The sequence below is a fragment of the Acanthochromis polyacanthus genome, chromosome 10 (genome assembly GCF_021347895.1).
Source record: "Acanthochromis polyacanthus isolate Apoly-LR-REF ecotype Palm Island chromosome 10, KAUST_Apoly_ChrSc, whole genome shotgun sequence".
Classification (NCBI taxonomy): Eukaryota; Metazoa; Chordata; class Actinopteri; family Pomacentridae; genus Acanthochromis; species Acanthochromis polyacanthus.
Genome location: NC_067122.1, coordinates 28651657 through 28669136, shown reverse-complemented (window position 1 = coordinate 28669136; position 17480 = coordinate 28651657). Strand labels below are relative to the sequence as shown.

Genomic DNA, 17480 nt, shown 5'->3' with positions numbered 1-17480 from the left:
TTCTTGGTGGTTAGCACCATTAAGTCCAGGGCAGAAATAATCTGTTAAGGGCCTAAACTTTGCTGCTTGGCCCCAACTGACCACCACACCCAATGTGAATTCTTCCAATTAAGACAGACAGACTATCACCTAGCCAGTTATTGAATCCAATATTTAGCAGTTTCCCAGTATCAGTATTGTTGTTTTAAGAAAGACAGATACTTTATAAAATACATACATTTAAAAATCACCTACTTTGACTCTGATGCGGCCACCTCTCTGTCTGCAGTCGCCACTCTGTGGTCTTCAGCAGTGTCCCACCCACAGTACTATCTGATGGTTACACAACATGGTAATAAGGCTATGACCACTGAAGAACAATATCAAAAAGTTCCTTTTTCACTAAACATATGAAAGTATAAATAAACAAAGCCTGTCACTGAGTGCTTGTGTTGGAAATTCTATTGTTCTTAATCTTGATACCAGAATTTTGATTTTTACTCCATCTACACTCAAATGTATGGCAGTTCTAAATATCAGGCATCATTTTCCATTATTAATAGCAACCAGTATAGGCCCTACAATTAAAGACAAAAAAACAAAAAAAGCATGATAAAGTTTGCTGTAATCTCACTTATATTAATAACTATATGTGAGATGACAGCTTGCTAAACCTCATGTTACAGGAAGTCCATGTGTTATGTCTGCTTTCAGGTCAAATAATCAGGGGTATCAGGTAGTGCTCTGTCTCTGGTGTGCTTGAATTTTTTTTTTAAAAAAAAAATTGTCCACTAAAGATATTTAAAATGGTCTCTGTGAATTTTTAGAGTGGCATATCAAGAACTGTCCAAGAAATTTATTTTAGCTTTTTATACATAACTTCATCCAGTTTGAGCAGAGTATTGGCCTTTATTTTCGTTCTTTCTTTCTTTTTTAACTATTGGGACTTTTTAAAACCCCACTTTGTAGGCATAAACCTAGATTTTGGGGGAGTGTTGTGAAGTAGCTTTATGTGATTTCTATTAAAATATTAAGTGTTTAATATATCAAGCAAAAAAAACTGAACAAAAGTGTCAATAGATAGCCTATACTTTTTATGCTATAATAATTTAAATCAAATCAGAGATGACCGAGCATAAACTGTCTAAACATGTAATGATGCCAGATGGAATCGCCTGTTACAACAATAAAATGATTCTCGTGCAGTTTTTGTTAGGCTCTTATTGTGAAGGCCCACCCGGAAGTGCCGCTGCGATGTGCGCGCCGCTAGCTTGTCGCTGCTGCTGCTAACAGCACACGATCACTTCTGAAGGACGGAGAGAAACGGAGCCGTTGGTCGGAGCACTTTTGCTTCTTTTGTACGCTCTCGGCGGGATACGGCGATATTAGCAGGTAAGAAGCGAGCTGTGTGTCCTCCCCCGGACGGTGCTGGCTGTGCCCCGTGGCCTGCGGTCGGTTCGGGCCGTGTTGCTGTCGTACGAGCCGAGCTGCTCCTCTTTTCACACGGATACATCACGTATGGCGCTCTTTACTTCGAAACGGTTTGCAAAGACCCGCGCCTGTCATGATAATTTCCCACATTTAAAGGGAAATATTCGCAGTTTTCCCAGCTAGAACAGAAAACACAATGTCGAAGAGTCACATTTTCCCCACCGTCGACCTTTATTTTCCTGCATGAAAAGGCCTTGGGAGGGATTTTTTTCGGGGCGTTGAAAGAGTGAAAATTGTTTTCAGTTTTAGCTAGTTTTCTGGAGAACCAGACACACACCCCCTTTAATTCAAAACTTTGCAGGAGAAATTCGAGACACTTTTTAGGCTCGACTTGTTTTTGTGGCAAATCTGCCTCAACGGAGATGTGTAGTGAGACACTGGGCTGTTGGGGGGTTTCTTCTGGGAGTAGGGGTAGAAATAAGGGCTATTTGGTGTTATTTCCACGGTGTTATTGTGTTTGCACGCTGGGCTCCGCCGCAGTGAAGCCTGGCCCTGCTATCATGGCTGTAATGGCTCTATCAAGGCGTCGCAGCTCACCGCTATTGTGATTTTTTTCTCTCTTTTAAGATAACACCCACTTTTCTTTGTGGACTAGGATTGAGTAGATCTTTTTTTATTTTTATAATCCTCATATTTAATATATCTGCGGCGCCTGCAGCCTTTATGGGCAACAGAAAACAAGAGGATCCCTGCAAATGACAACACGCATCTGGAGGTTTGGTTTACTCATCTGCTCTGAGGAACACAGCAATAGGTTTCTGCAAATGATTTTACAGGAATTTCAGAAACACGTTAATCCTAATTGAAGCATGTATAAACATATGGAAATGAATAAAATACAACTGGAAGTGTGTATTCATGCCAAGTCCTGCTGATGTGTATACTCCCACTGATTATCACAGCAGCGTAAAATCGCACATTTTCCATTTAATAACATTATTTTTCAAAGAAGTGAATGACTGCAACTTGCAGCAGATGAGATGAGGAAGAACACTGGTGCAGACTGTATATGCAGAATAGGAAACATGTTGCATCATTAACAGAAAAAAGAAAAAAAAAGACCTACTCATGAGGGGATTTGTCTGTGGTGGAGAACACAGTAATTAAAAGTAACCACCAGATTCAGAGTCCTGCTTCTGCTGATTTCCCTTCCTGTTTAATCTGATTCAGCCCTGAGATGGCCGGAGAACGTTGTTAATTGCGTGCATTATTCTAATTTTGCTCTTACACAACAATGTGTTTGTGCATTGATCAGCAATTGTAGATACTCATTTAAATGTGTTTCTTATGGATTCACACAGCAAACTATTAAGTGCTTTAATATAATTCAGCTAAAATAATAGCTGTAGTCCTGCTACAAATGTGTGGATCCGCTGGAGGCTTTGCTGAGCAACACACAAAGAGTGTTTTTAGGACACAGTGCTGCTCTTTTGTGACTTTCCGTGCTCTATTTCGAAGTTTCTCCAAGTAGTAGTTCAGTCGAAGTTTTGTTTCCAGCTGTTTCTGGGAAAGGGCTTCTAGTGGCTCCCTTCCAAATGGTTTTATTCATTATTTCACAACACTCGTGTTTTTCACAACTGAGAGTGGGGGAAAAAATAACACATTTCCGGAACATAGATTACACTTAAATGACTGAATGTGTCGAGGAGGCTTGGAAACTCAGATTGTGGACAGTTATGCAGATTTACCTGCTTATTTTTTTTATTTTTTTATCTACTTTGCTAAAGACTCAGACTGTCACCCACATAATGAGCACATCAGAGCGTCTGATTGCACCCAGTTTGAATCAGACATCACTGTTCATTAAAGCAGTTTTGATCACATAGTAATGTTGACAGTTGTTTTTAAATCACTTTGATCGTATCTTTTATGTCCGTGGTGCAATTTATTTTTTGATATAGAGTCGTGGGCGCCAAAAAAAGCCTTTTGACATGTCAGGACAGAGGAAAGGAGCTGCAGCCCGCCTGCCGAAATGTGCCTTCTGCAGAACCAACCGGGACAAGGAGTGTGGGCAGCTGCTGGTGTCTGACAGCCAGAAGGTGGCAGCCCACCATAAGTGCATGGTGAGGGGAGCACTTCCTTCTCAAGCTTCAGCCTGAGATCTTTACAGCACATTTGTTATTTGGAACTAAAGTCAGATTTGCAAAACAGTGGATTAAAAAAAACGAACAACAAATGCAATGTTTTTAACAGAAATTCTACATTTCAAAAAGAAAGAAGAAAAGAACAAATAATAAATTCTACATCTGCATATCAGAAAGAAAGTGACATCTCTCCACAGTTAGCTAAAGCACCAGATCATCATTATCAGTAATTAAGGGGAAATAAAAATGCAATTATTGTGCATCATCGTATAAAAGCCTGCATTAATTTCTGCTTTCTTTTTCGTTGTTGTTTTTTCCCCAAAAAATGTCTTCTGCAGCTTTTTTCGTCAGCCCTGGTCACATCGCACTCAGACAGCGAAAACATCGGAGGATTCTGCATCGAGGATGTGAAAAAGGAGATCAAGAGGGGAAATAAATTGGTGAGTGTCCACTTTTCTTCTCAGGTTAACATTGATGTGTGTTTTAAGGAGACAAAGCTGAGCCCAGGGACTGTGTTCTTTTAAAATGTTATGTTGAAACTTGCAATTATAAATGACACATTTGCGCCATAATTAACGTGATTAAATACATTTTTTCTCATTTAAGAAACACCGTGTCTCTGAGGAAATGCATTAGCTGCTTTTAGTTACTAATGATGGAGATGCACATGTTTGCACACTCTGCTGTTTTTTAGTATAATGGTGTCTCTCTTGTGGCGTGATGTGTGAGTATAAAGGTAAAGCTAACAGAAAGCTTTAACACTGGGGAAAAAAGAGCACTTTTTAAATGTTTTTATTTAGAAAGGTAAACGTGTATATTACACGTGTCATTCCACATGAAGTGAATTATTTTAATTTATTTTCAGTTTTAATGGTTATGGCTTATATCTCATGAAAGAGATCCACAATCTCAAAATATTAGAATATCTCCTAATATCAATCAGTTTACAGTAGAGACATGTTCAACTACTAAACCGTTTCTTCTGTTCTACACACAATACTTGTTTTAGGCTCTTTTGCTTTTTACAGAGAAGCTCTCTAATCCACAGATAAGATCCTCCAGCTGTAAGGATACATTTCATTGCATTTTCATTTCATTTATTTATTTCAAACATGTAATTAATAACATTCAGCAATGATTCACAAAACAACAAAAATTGCCCATTATGCTTCTCATATAAGGAGACTGAGAAATAAAACAAAAAAACAAACTTCAACATGTTCGAGAGGAGGGCTGCTCAGTGCAGTAGTGGTTAGCACTTTCGCCTTGCAGTAAGAAGATCCCTGGTTCAAATCCCGGGGTGGGCCTGGGATCTTTCTGTATGGAGTTTGCATGTTCTCCCTGAGCATGCGTGGGTTTTCTCCGGGCACTCCGGCTTCCTCCCACAGTCCAAAAATATGCTGAGGTTAATTGGTTACTCTAAATTGCCCGTAGGTGTGAATGCGTGTGTGATTGTTCGTCTGTGTATGTAGCCCTGCGACAGACTGGCGACCTGTCCAGGGTGTCCTCTGCCTTCGCCCGAGTCAGCTGGGATAGACTCCAGCACCCCCCGCAACCCTAATGAAGATAAAGCAGTGTATAGAGGATGGATGGATGGATGTTCGAGAGGGAGTGGGAAGAAGTTAAATCTTATTTAGTCCCACCCAATTTAAACATGATTGTTTGATGCAGAAAGCAGCAAAAAAAAAATCACGTTTGTTTCAGTGGAAAATACATGAAAACATCACCAATTCCCACTAAAATAATGATTCATAGTGCCAGGTCAAAATAATAACCACAGTGTGATTGTTTTTTTGTGCATATCATTCAGGACTAATTAATGCTTGACTTGTTTTGTCTCGTGTTTAACTGGAAAGCATCAGCTTTTGTCATCCAGTAAAAGATTTGCTACCTACAGGTTCATTCCTCAATCCCATTAACTGTTAACATGGCTTCTTTGTGAGACCCTCACACTTGTTTACTACTAAATGCTAGTAGGAAGTTCTGCAGCCGTCTGCAAGCCCAAGCAGCACTGGAGTGTATTTTGTTTTTCAAAGCTGTAAAATTGAAACTGCTTAATTCAACTGACAGCATTTCTCGTTTAATTTACACAATCAGAGTTGTTTTCGGCTCAGATTGAGCCTTTGGAGGGTGACTGTCCACCACAATAAGCACGATAATCGACAGAAATCTATTCATTTTCCATTATTTCTGACAGTTCACAAACAAATGCTTGAGTAAATGACACTTAGAATTAAGAAAGCTACCAAGAATATATACATGTGATTAGGGGTGTAACGAAATGGTCAACTCACGAAACGATACGAAATACGAAACAGGGCTCACGATACGAAATAAAGATTAAAGAAAATCCCAAACAGTAGGACATTCTGCAAAATTCTAGTTTTCTTTATTTTCTTCCTTATGCAGACATACAAAAAATAATGCTGCATCAGTACAAAATAAATGCTCTTTGAAAAAAAACAAAATTGTAGTTTTTTTTCCCCCTTATTTAGACTACAGTGCAAATACAAACATAAAATCTCAATAAAAAAGTGCTTTGTTGTTGTCATAATCAGGATAACTACATTCTTGAATGAAAAGCAAAACAAATAGCAGTCCTAGGAGCTGCAGTCTAGACCTATAAATGTCTGAACTGTCAACTAGTTGTAGTCGCTGCAGTATACGGCGAACTGTAGCGGCATATTTTGCACACAGTTTTTGTTTTATCCGCAATCTTCTCATCGTTCTCTCGTCGTTTACATAGGAAGCCAACATAGGTCCACACAACCAATTTATTTGATGAAAGAGCATCCGCTAATTCCTCAACTTCGTCTTCCTCCGTTTTGAAGCGAGTGTTTTGCTACGGTAGGCGAGGAGGGTCAAAAATCATCAGTCTCAGTGGTGCGTGGCGCCCCTTCGTGTTTTTTATTTCGTGTTTTTATTTCGTGCGGCTTTGAATTTTATTTCGTCATTTTTTATGTTGCACCCCTATATATGATATTTAAAAAAAAGTCAATTCTCATCATTTTGGTGCTGGTGATTTCCCACAAAATGTCTATAGGGTCTGTAAAACCATTTTTTGGGTACCAAAAAGTCCTCTATGCAGAAAAAATGGCAATGAATGAATATTACAATTTTTTTTGACTTATTCATAATAGTGCCTATAGCTCACTCAGGGAAAATATAAAAGTGTTTTTATATGAAAGCTTCAGACTGCTCTATAAAATGATATGTTTATATTTATAAGTACTATATTTATTCATACACAGTACATTTGTAAGTTGTATGTTTATTTAGAATAACTGCATGTAGTTTATTTAAAAACTTTAATCCACTTTCACAACATGTTTTAAACTGAAGTCTATAACGAAGAGCCCTTTTTGGATTCTAACTAATCCAGAAACTTAATTTTATTAATGTTCTTATTTGTTCAACCTCAGTTTATACTTGAGTAATGACCCTCTTTTTCAGTGGCCTCAAATTAAATTACAGAAGTGAAAAAGACACAAAGATAAACAAACCATAAATAAATACGATAACGGAGAAAAGGGAAAAGATATCGACACATTAAAAATAAATTATTAGCTTAAATTTTCAAACATCTTTGTTTAATTTTCCAACCTGTTTAGGGTGGTAGCTTAAGATCCTCTCATTATTTATTAATATTATATTTGTTTTATAGATTAATCAGTTAATCCAAATAAATAAAAATAAAAAGTTTCCTACAGCTCCATGTAATCCATTTAGATGACGTGTTTTATTTTTCCGCATTTCCAAACCAGAAAGTGTTCCGTTTATGATAATAAATGATAAAGAAAAGCATCCAATCTGTACATTTTATAAGGTTTAGAAATTACTAAAATAGTTAATGGGTTATCAAAATGTTTGCAGATTAATTTACTGCTAACCAACTAATAGATTGTTTGTAGCAGTTCTGAGCCTTCACTAGTACTTCTTTGTTTCCTGTATTGTTCCTTTGTTTTTCTTTTATTTATTATCCATCTCTGCTGAATTTAATTTGTTTTTCTGCTGCAACAAATCAAATTCCCCCCTTAGAGATGTCATGTCATGGTATTTGCATACGGCCTGTCAGATCCGTGATCTCTGGAGGGAATTTATTGTTCAGATCCACAGCGGAAAATCACATTACTGACTGACAAACCGCATTAGAAGTTTGCAGATATTCTGAATAAACATGAAAGGTGGCGGAGCTGCATGTGCTTGTTCATTTCTGAAAGCTGCAGCTCTTCTTGTTCCTCGTCAGATGTGTTCTTCGTGTCACCGGCCGGGCGCCACCATCGGCTGTGACGTCAAGACGTGTCGGAGGACGTATCACTATTACTGTGCTGTGAAGGACAAGGCACAGATCAAAGAGAATCCCTCACAAGGGATTTACCTGTAAGTCTGTTTTCATTCGTCTATTAGCTGCACCTGACAAATGTAATTCATGTCACAGGCAACTTAGAGATATCAGTGGAATTAATTTGACTGGAAGAAAACCCTCAGTCTGATTTAAATACATTTTTTGTTTCTGATTGCAGCGTTTACTGTCGCAAACACCGGGATGCGTCTCAGGATGGCATTCAAGGTAAAGTGAACATCTGTCAAACCACCCGGATGCATGGATGGTTTCATCTGCACCTGTTTTCCCTTTCTGTCGTAACACACATTCAAATGACGCTAGCATGGATGGAATTTGAATTGTTTAGTAATGACCACAAGTTCACCTTAAGATTTATCAAAGGAAGTAGTCAGCTTTGTTCTGAAAGTTCTGGATCTGTTTATTGATATTTAAAATAGAGATGACCGCCATGGGTTGATACTATTTATTATTTTTTATTGTTGTTATTAGTCTGCAGTTTTACGTTTAGTTTTTTTGTTTTTTACATGTATTTTTTAGATTTTTTGTTTGCACATTACAGCAAATCAAGCAGCAAAATGCTTTTGCATCCAACAAAGCAAATTTTCCTCCCCATTCTCCCTGCCATCCCCTCTTCCCCTCACAGTTTACATTTTGTAGTTGTGATATTTTTTTTGTTTATTTTATTATTGATTTCATTCTTTCAGACACTATTCCTTTTCATCCACTTAAACACTTCACACATACACTTAGACACTTTGCATTTTGTATCTTGTATTCTTTGTGATTTCTTTTTTACTACTAATCTCTGTGTAATTGTATATATTCCGCTAACATTTGTTTATTGTATTGTAGTCTGGCAAAGCAGTTTCCTCCAGGATTAATAAATCTTATCTTATCGGTATCATAGCCGATACGTGGGACCATTACATTACATGTTATATTCTAACAGACAACCTGCCATTCATACCAGGGATTCTTCATTATTAAGGATTAATAAAGCTGAATATGTGTGCTACCAATAGGAGCAATGATGTCAGAGGATCGCAAGGTTCTTTTGTTTGTTTTGTTCATCTTTAACAAATAATACTCCTGTTTTATCACTTCCACTTCCCACTAGGGCCCATAACTATTGATAATTGGTTAGTAAATGTAATGATAGCAATAATTGAGCAAATGCTAACTGTCAGTCCTCATAATTGATCTGTCCCTAATAGAAAATGCTTCCACTTGCATGTCCCTTGTTTTGATTATTGTTTATTGATGGCTTGTTGCTAGATGAAGAGGGAGGCGTGGCCAATGATTCAGACTCGTCGCCTCCACAAAGTCGAGGCAGGGGAAGGTTTGAGAAGGGCCGAGCCAAGGTGGGATCTCGTGGCCAGTCGGAGGAAACGCGCTCCACCTCCTCGCAGGCCGCAGACGAGGAGAGCTCCTCCCATGTAAGGCGACGACCAGTTCACACCCGGTTGGGCGTTTTCTTGTACGTGGATTTTACTGAGAATTCCCTAAATGTGTTTCAGCGGGACAGGTCACCTCTTCGCACCAGCCCAGGAGACGGCGGTCAGCGCTGTGGTTTCTGCCACGCTGGGGAGGAGGAGAACGAAACAAGAGGCATGCTTCATACGGACAACTCCAAAAAAGTGGCTGCTCACTACAAGTGCATGGTAAGAGCGTACGTGTATCTGTTCGCATTTTACTCTGCAGTTATGCTTTTGACATACCACCAACTGCATTTTCTGTGCTTTCTTATCCCTTCCAGCTCTTTTCATCGGGCACAGTACAGCTGACCACTACATCACGGGCTGAATTTGGAAACTTTGACGTGAAAACAGTCATCCAGGAAATCAAAAGAGGCAAAAGAATGGTGGGAAGAATAGTGCAGCAGAAGTTTTATAAGCTGATTGTTAAGGTTAAAGTCTACTTTTTTGACCTATTGTGGGTTTTGTTGTCGTCACAGAAATGCACGCTCTGCACTCAGCTGGGTGCTACCATTGGGTGTGAAATCAAGGCGTGTGTGAAGACCTACCACTATCACTGCGGACTGCAGGACAAAGCCAAGTACATTGAAAACATGGCACGCGGCATCTACAAGTGAGTCCAACTTCTGCAGATTTTCATGTTAAAAAGCTTCCTAAGCAGATTTAACGAAAATCCTTTGGCTATGTTATTATTACAGGGAGATTTTCACTTCACATTTCCAGTAATTGTCAGCACACAGAGATCTGGTGTTAAGTTTTACACGCGAGCCTCAAGAAAGTTGCAGTTATACCTTGAACTTAATTACTGAAACAGGATCACAGAGCTGTTTAATCAGGGTTTGTGAAGGGCATTAAAAAGCATTAACAGTCATTAAATTGATTTTGTGAAAATTAAGACCTTAAATGGCATTAAAAATGATTAAATTTAATTCTCAGTGGCATTAAAAATTGTTTTTGCAGTTTTCAAAAAAAAAATTTGATAAGAATGATAAAATAATATATAATTATAGACTGTGATTCGTCAGATATGTGCATCTGTGTAAACATGCCAAAGCGTTGCGATAATTATTCCGGCCGATCGGGTGCCGGCAGGGTGGACCAGGTGGAGGAGAGCTGGGAAATGCAAATTCCAGCAAAAATGGCTTGAAAATGTGGTTTCTGGATTCAGAAGTAGTGAAATGTAGGGGCAGTTTTCATAAACAATGATCTTTTACAAAAAACAAACCTGTGTAACTTGCTGAGTTCACGGTCGTGGCATGAAAGTTTTTACAGTATAGCATATATATATATATATATATATATAGTTTATTTGATCGTTTGTTTTTTGTTACAGCATTTTCTACAGCTGCTGTATCTTGCAAATCTCAGATCACAAACATGTTTTTAGAGAAGTTTGCTAGTCTGAAATATGTAGCTGTTTTCTGTGACATAGCTGTGAAAAACTGACAGTTTTAATGTCTTTTTTCACAACTAAACATGAAGGTAGGACTAAGGAGTTTCCTCATTCTCTCTTTCTAGTGTTGCTTGACAAGATGCGTTGAGTGTATTTTTAAGCTCTGACAAACATACTGAATGCACTTTCTTCTTTATAACAAAATATTAATCTGTTGTAAATTCCTCACAGCCATGAAAGCTTTCCTGCATCTTCTACCTCTTGACTTTAAGTCTTCATGCTTTCCTGCCATCAGCTGTTGGTCAAGTTTTCTAATTTTTATTCCACATAAGGTGCAGGTTCTCTTGAGCTGAGTGACTGACTTGAAGGACAGAATACCTCATAAAGGTTCTTCAGTTGTGGGAAAAATGTTCATGCATTTAGTCTGAGGAGCTTCAGTAAAAAGCAACTGGACTTCTCTTTTTAACCTTCAATAGAAGTCTGAATGTCTTTTGCTGAAGCTCATAGGATTACAAAAACCTGGATGACTGAGAATCTACACACACATCCACTAGTGTGCAAAAGTTTGACGTCCTAATTTTTGAAAGAAAAGCATTTTTAAAAAATGAAGATAACTTTAAATGAACCATAAGTCCAGTCCAGACATTATTACTGTGGTAAATTAGCCTAGCCCCGCTAGACCCAGCTCTGACGACGCAAGGGTCTAGTTACCCTCGGTAAGCCTCGAGGTTGGATGCTCCTAAAACTGGCTGACGAATCACCATGAAGTGTAGAGTCAGAAGGCAGGCGTAACTAAGTGACAACAGAGGCGCGACGATTCTGACAGAAACAACTGGAAACAACTAGCCTAGCCACGCTAGACAACCCACGGCAACAAATTTAATTCTCTGCCAGGGTCAACAACAGTCGTTGAGCTCCGTTAGCACCGACTCTGAATAATCTTTCTGTTAACATGTCTTTAATATACTTGAGCTTCACCCTTTGACTGTATAAATAAGGCTTCACCGAGCTCCCGCATCCTCTGATTTCCGGCGCTCTAGGAACTACGTCAGCCTATTCGTTGCGCTGATTGGTTGTATACCTACCCAATTGCTGCAGAGTGATTTGAAAGACAACCTTTCAGCCCGCCTCCCTCCCTGCCGAGGGTAACTAGACCCTTGCGTCGTAAGAGCTGGGTCTAGCATGGCTAGGCTAGTGGTAAATGACTATTCTAGCTGGAAACGGCTGATTTTTAATGGACTATCTCCATAGGGGTACAGAGAAACATTTCCAGCAACCATCACTTCTGTGTTCTAATGTTACATGGTGTAGGAGCCATGAATTAATTGTTGTTTTATTATAAGGTTAAGTTGCATATTAATTGTTGTTTCAGTTTGTTTGGTTATGGTGTTATTTTGTTGAATACAGAGATTGTGTCACATGGATGTGGGTGGAGATAATTAAGACAATATATTCACCTGTTCACCTTTCTTGACTTTCTTTTTCATTGTTTTACGGGGTGAGCTGGGTCACCATACTTTTTGCTGACCGCTATTTTTCTTCGATCGCTTTGATTACTTTATGGCTTCATGCACGTTATGAGTTGATTATCTTTTGTCTTTAATAAAAGGTTAAATTTATTCTTTGGAAATCTCAGTGAATTCTTTTGTTTAGCGCATCAGACAAACAAGCCTAGCCTCAGTCTCTCAGTGACTCTTGTTCGTCGCTACACATTGTGTTAGCTAGTGGCGTTGAAAGGCTGATTGATTAGAAAACCCTTGTGCAGTTATGTTAGGACATGAATAAAAATGAGTTTTCATGGAAATTGTGAAATTGCCTGGATGACCCCAAACTTTTGATACGGAAGTGTAAATTTAGACATTTACTGCATTGAAAGGAGATTTTCCGGTAGTGAAATGCCATAGTTTTCATGTAAAGGGTTTGTTTGTTGTCCGTAGCTTCGTGATTCCTGTTCATAACTTAGAGTTGGTATATAGATAGCAAAAAACAAAAATAAAGTGACAGAGGAAAGTACAAGAAAACTAAATTGGTAAGAGAAAGAAATTATAAAAGAATCAGAAGGCAAAAAAACTAACGAAAAAGTATGTTTAATCTATAAATGACACGAAACAGAAAACAATGAGTATGATAGGAGTATTAGTTGGAGAAGTCTGTAACTGAACGTTTTCTTCATTTATAGCCTTAGCCAGGTTTCAGTTAAGATAGTTAGAGGTAGTTGAAGTGTTTTTTTCTTCAATTTTTCCACTTTTGTGCAATTGTTTTAACCAACTTTAAGGGATTCATTAAGCTTAGGACCACCATAAAACTGTTAATGAAACCTTAAAGAGAAGACTTGCATGTGTTTCATGCGACTGTTATTTTTACTCTTTAAATCAGACTTTGTTTTGTGCAGCTGTCTCCAGACTTTAAAAGAGATCAGAGCTTTACAGAAAAACAAACAGTGGCTAGTGTTCTCTATTTTCTTGCTTACATGCCTGACTGTGTTTTTAATCGTTTTTTTTTTTTAGACTATATTGTAAGAACCACAGCGGCAACGAGGAGAGGGATGAGGAAGATGAGGAACGAGAGAATCGCAGTAGAGAGCGGGCAGCCATCGACCACGGAGGAACACCATCAACGCAAGTGAATGGCAACTAGGTCTGTCATTAGCGTTGCTGCACACAAAAACTATCGTTAAGCTGTTACAGTGGACTGCAATAAATGTGTTTGTTCCATTGCTACAGGTTGGGACCAGTAGGTGTGACATGGGGGGAAAAAATCAGAAGAACTCAAAGATGTGGGAGACATATTTTTTATACTAAATCTTAGCCTGCTCACAAAGTCATGGTCTACAAGCTCCCACAAGTCTTTCGCGTGGTTTCTTCCAGTAAATGGACGTGATGTCTCTGATGTGCACCAGATGTCTTCTTCATGAAACCCTGTTCTGAGCGGACCGGATGAGCCTTTTCACAGACTGGTCGTTCCCTGCAGAGCGCTGGACTGCTGCAGCGTCATGAAAAGCCATGGCTAATCCATCCCAAGATTCACTTCCGGGCTCAGTCTCAAACCCCCGCGTTGTCAATGCCGCGAATACAAGCGGACAGACTGATGTTTTGATTGTCACTCACTGCCCCTGACCCACACTTGCTGAAAGTCGAAAACATTCTCCCCCTCCCTTAGCTTCTAAAGGACTCACTTTTAAGAGGGGTCTGTTTGTTACTAGTCTCTATGAAGTTGTGCAGTTTGATTACCTTGTTTCTGTATTCATGTCTTAAGAATACTCTTTTCATGTTAGCCTTTCTTTCTTGATATGTAATATTTTGCTACTGTATTATCACCATGAGTACTTTTGAATATCTGGATTCAGACAGTCATGATTACAAGTTTTGCCAGCATGCACTTGGATTTTCCCACTGTTAAAGGTGGCGTTTTTTTTTAAATGATTTTTAATTTAGCTGCTAAAGGGGAAAATGTAGAGTCCTTTAGAGGAGTTGGCTTGACTTTGTTTGATGTACTGTTACTTGTATCTCTGCAAATGTATCCATGAATGATTGGAATAGAAAATATTTTATTTTACACATTTGCTGAGTGAGTGCAGTCTTTCTTTTACAGGTGTGTTCATAAGCAGGACTTGTGAGTGGTTACAGAGGTGAAGGTTTAGAGAGTGAGGAATGTCGCACCAGCTGCAGCGGCATAACGTCAGACTGTACTTGTGCAAAATTGCCTTCACTTTTAGTCTGCAGTAAAATAGTGAGTTACATGATACTAAAAATTAACAAACAGGATAAAAACATCATGAACGGCAGCAGATGAAGAAAATTTTCTTATCACTCCACCAAGGAACACTGCAGATTTGTGATGATGTACGTTTGTCTGTTAATCTGTTAGCAACAACACTCAAAAACAGACTAACTGATTTGGATGAAATTTTCAGGGAAGGTCAGAAATGACACAAGGACCAAGTGATTAGATTTTGGCAGTGATGCAGCTTATAGTCTGGATCTGCAGATTTGGTAAAGATTTCTGTATCATTGTGAGATAGCAGCGTGGCGTCACTGTAACTATGACACCAAATGAACACTACATCAGCTGCCTGCTGATGATCACATGATCGTGCTCCTACTACAAATCAACGGCTGTGGACTTATCAGGACTTACCTGTCGGAAATAGTACAAGGAACAATTGATTAAATTGTGGGGGTGTTTCTGAGTCCCATCAGTTCCTGTCGTCTTGCTATATTTTTAGGTCACAAGATCATAACTTATACATAACTTATGCCTGTGCTCAGAGCAAGGTCATTTTTTTTATTGAAGATTGAATCCGTCAGAAATCATACAACGACTGAGCAGCCTTGGCAGAGTACTGCTCTCTCTGAGTGCTTTCATATGTAAATCTGACATTTACTTTATGCTGCTGTCTATATCCATATAACAAAAAAAACAAACAACCCTAACACATAAAAGTAAAAATAAATTGACATTCCTATGGATAACAGCTCAGTTCTAGTGTTTTAGACTGTCTGCCTTCCATACCACATAGTCATATTTTTCACAGCAGGCTATTTTTTTTAATCAATAAGTTGCAGATAACATTAACAATGCCTTTGTTCTCTGCAAGCATCCCAGAATGTCCCTGTAGTATTTAAGCTGATTGTGATTGTTTTGTGTAATTGTTCAAATGATTCTCATTCACCTTTATGAACTAAAACTAACAGGGATGTTTCTGTGTTTTCCACCCTTTGTGCCTCCTTCTGCTAAATGACTTAACGGCACCAGCTGTTTTATCTCGAGGCAGTTAAGGTTTAATATTCAACCAAAGCATTTTGATGAGCATCTATTCTTATTCAGATCATGGACTTTGTTATGAAGCAAAACCACAGAACCACACTGGTCACATTGTGACAACGGGGATTCTAATACCACTAATACAAAAGGGGCAATTAAAAAAAAAGACGAGGCATAACGCACACTACCAAGACTGAAAATTTCAGCAGTTTAACCGAATTCAGCATTATTGATTTTTTTGTTGTTTTTCACACCGGTGCTCTTGCTAAAATGATGATAATACATTTTATTTGTATAGTGCTTTTCTGGACACAGGCAAAAAATAAAAACAAACACAAACAAATAAAATAAGGAGCAGGTATAAAAGCATAAAACAGTTAAAAATTAAAAGCAATCTTGAAGAGGTGAGTTTTTATGAAGGATTTGAATATGTGGAGATCTGAGCAGCCTGAATGTGTAGTGTGACAGAGTTCCAGAGGGTGGGAGCAGCGACAGAGAAACTCTCCCCCAAGGCTTGGTGTTTGGTTCTGGGTGGTGGCGTGAGGAGGTGCACACTGGAGGATAAGAGGTTGCAGTGTGGAGTACACTGCAAAAACTCAAAGTCTTACCAAGTCTATTTGTCGTATTTTTAGTCAAAATGACTCATCCCACTTGATTTAAGATAAATTCACTTAACAAGTGACATTTTAGCAAAATGGAGGGACTTGTTTTAAGACAACACATCTCAAATATCTTGTTAAGTCAAATAATCTTGAAATCATCTTGTTTCTACCCTCGTGTCATCCTGCGGGTCAAATTGACCTGTTTTAAAGTTTAAAAATGTGGGGGGAAAAAGATATATTTTCACAGTGAAAACTTTTACATTTTCAAAATGTTAGGGGAAATTTTTGAACATTTTTTGGTGGAAAAAAGAAATGTTAAAAAAATATTTCTTTGAGAACAATTTTTAGATTTTTTTTGTTTTTATTTCTTGTCAAAATTTATTTTTTCTTAAATCAAACTTTTAAGGGAAACTTTTAAAAGGAATTTTCTTCCTGAAGATTTGGGGAACTTTTTGCTGAATTTTTGGAAACAATATTGTTTGGTGCTGTAAATGAGGACAGCAGGAGGGTAAAGACACCTAAACTTGACAATCCTGCTAAAATAGAGCTTAAAATAAATTTTCCCAGTTAATTTTAAGATCTCAATATTCTAAACATCATATGTTATTTCAAGAAATCTGACCAAGCCATTTTTCACTTGTTCTATTGGCAGATTTTTCTTCACTTATTTCAGTGTAAAAGTTCCTTGAAATAAGTTTTTTTTTTCATGTTTTGAGAGGGACATTTTATCCAGTGTAGGTCAGTGAGGTAAGAAAAATCCTGTCAGGTGGAGTACCTGTCATACACTAATTATCAAAGCACTAGGTTAATACAGCTCGTATATTTGTAGACCATCAAATGGCAGCTTTACTGTGTCGCTGCCAGACAATAAATAGTCTCAGCACTTCCTGTGTGAACACACTCTAAACCTCCTACTGTGTGATATGCACTTATTCACCCCATTAGGAAGTCATTTGTTACACTGTTACATTGGCTTTGCATTGCTCTGCAGCATCACCTGAGATGAATTTTTACATAATTATCATTTAACATTACAGCTTTATAAATTACATATCCACATATATCAGCACACGTCTATTCTAAAAGGAACACAAGATATTTATGCTCTTTAGTAACATATTAGCACAAAGCCAACAACAAAGTCAGTGAAAACAATGATCTATTATTTGTCTAAGAGAATTCAATTCTACTCTATTTATGTGGCACTAATTGACAACATAAGTCATGTGAGAGCACTTCGCTTAAAAAGATCTTGAAATATCACATGAGGAACCAAACAAATCCAAAGATTCCCTCTGAGCCGCCCATGGTGTCATTGGGAAGGAAAAACTTTTAACAGGATAAAAC

General features: G+C 38.2%; 1 protein-coding gene across 1 annotated transcript; it reads left to right on the top strand.

The window, feature by feature from the left end:
- Positions 1–1219: 1219 nt before the first annotated feature.
- On the top strand, positions 1220–14326 carry phf6 (PHD finger protein 6). Its single transcript, XM_022202962.2, has 11 exons — positions 1220–1371; positions 3372–3533; positions 3893–3994; positions 7801–7934; positions 8078–8124; positions 9175–9335; positions 9417–9560; positions 9656–9760; positions 9854–9987; positions 13275–13404; positions 13491–14326. The coding sequence occupies exons 2-10, from the start codon at positions 3402–3404 to the stop codon at positions 13402–13404; spliced, it is 1089 nt and encodes a 362-aa protein (XP_022058654.1). The 5' UTR covers positions 1220–1371; positions 3372–3401; the 3' UTR covers positions 13491–14326.
- The last annotated feature ends 3154 nt before the right edge of the window (positions 14327–17480 follow it).

Bases quoted from the DNA above. Each gene is read 5' to 3' on its own strand.
- phf6 (XM_022202962.2), top strand. From the start codon at position 3,402: ATGTCAGGACAGAGGAAAGGAGCTGCAGCCCGCCTGCCGAAATGTGCC. The intron at 7,935-8,077 runs GTAAGTCTGTTT...TTCTGATTGCAG, and splicing joins CCCTCACAAGGGATTTACCT to CGTTTACTGTCGCAAACACC. The intron at 9,561-9,655 runs GTAAGAGCGTAC...TATCCCTTCCAG, and splicing joins CTGCTCACTACAAGTGCATG to CTCTTTTCATCGGGCACAGT.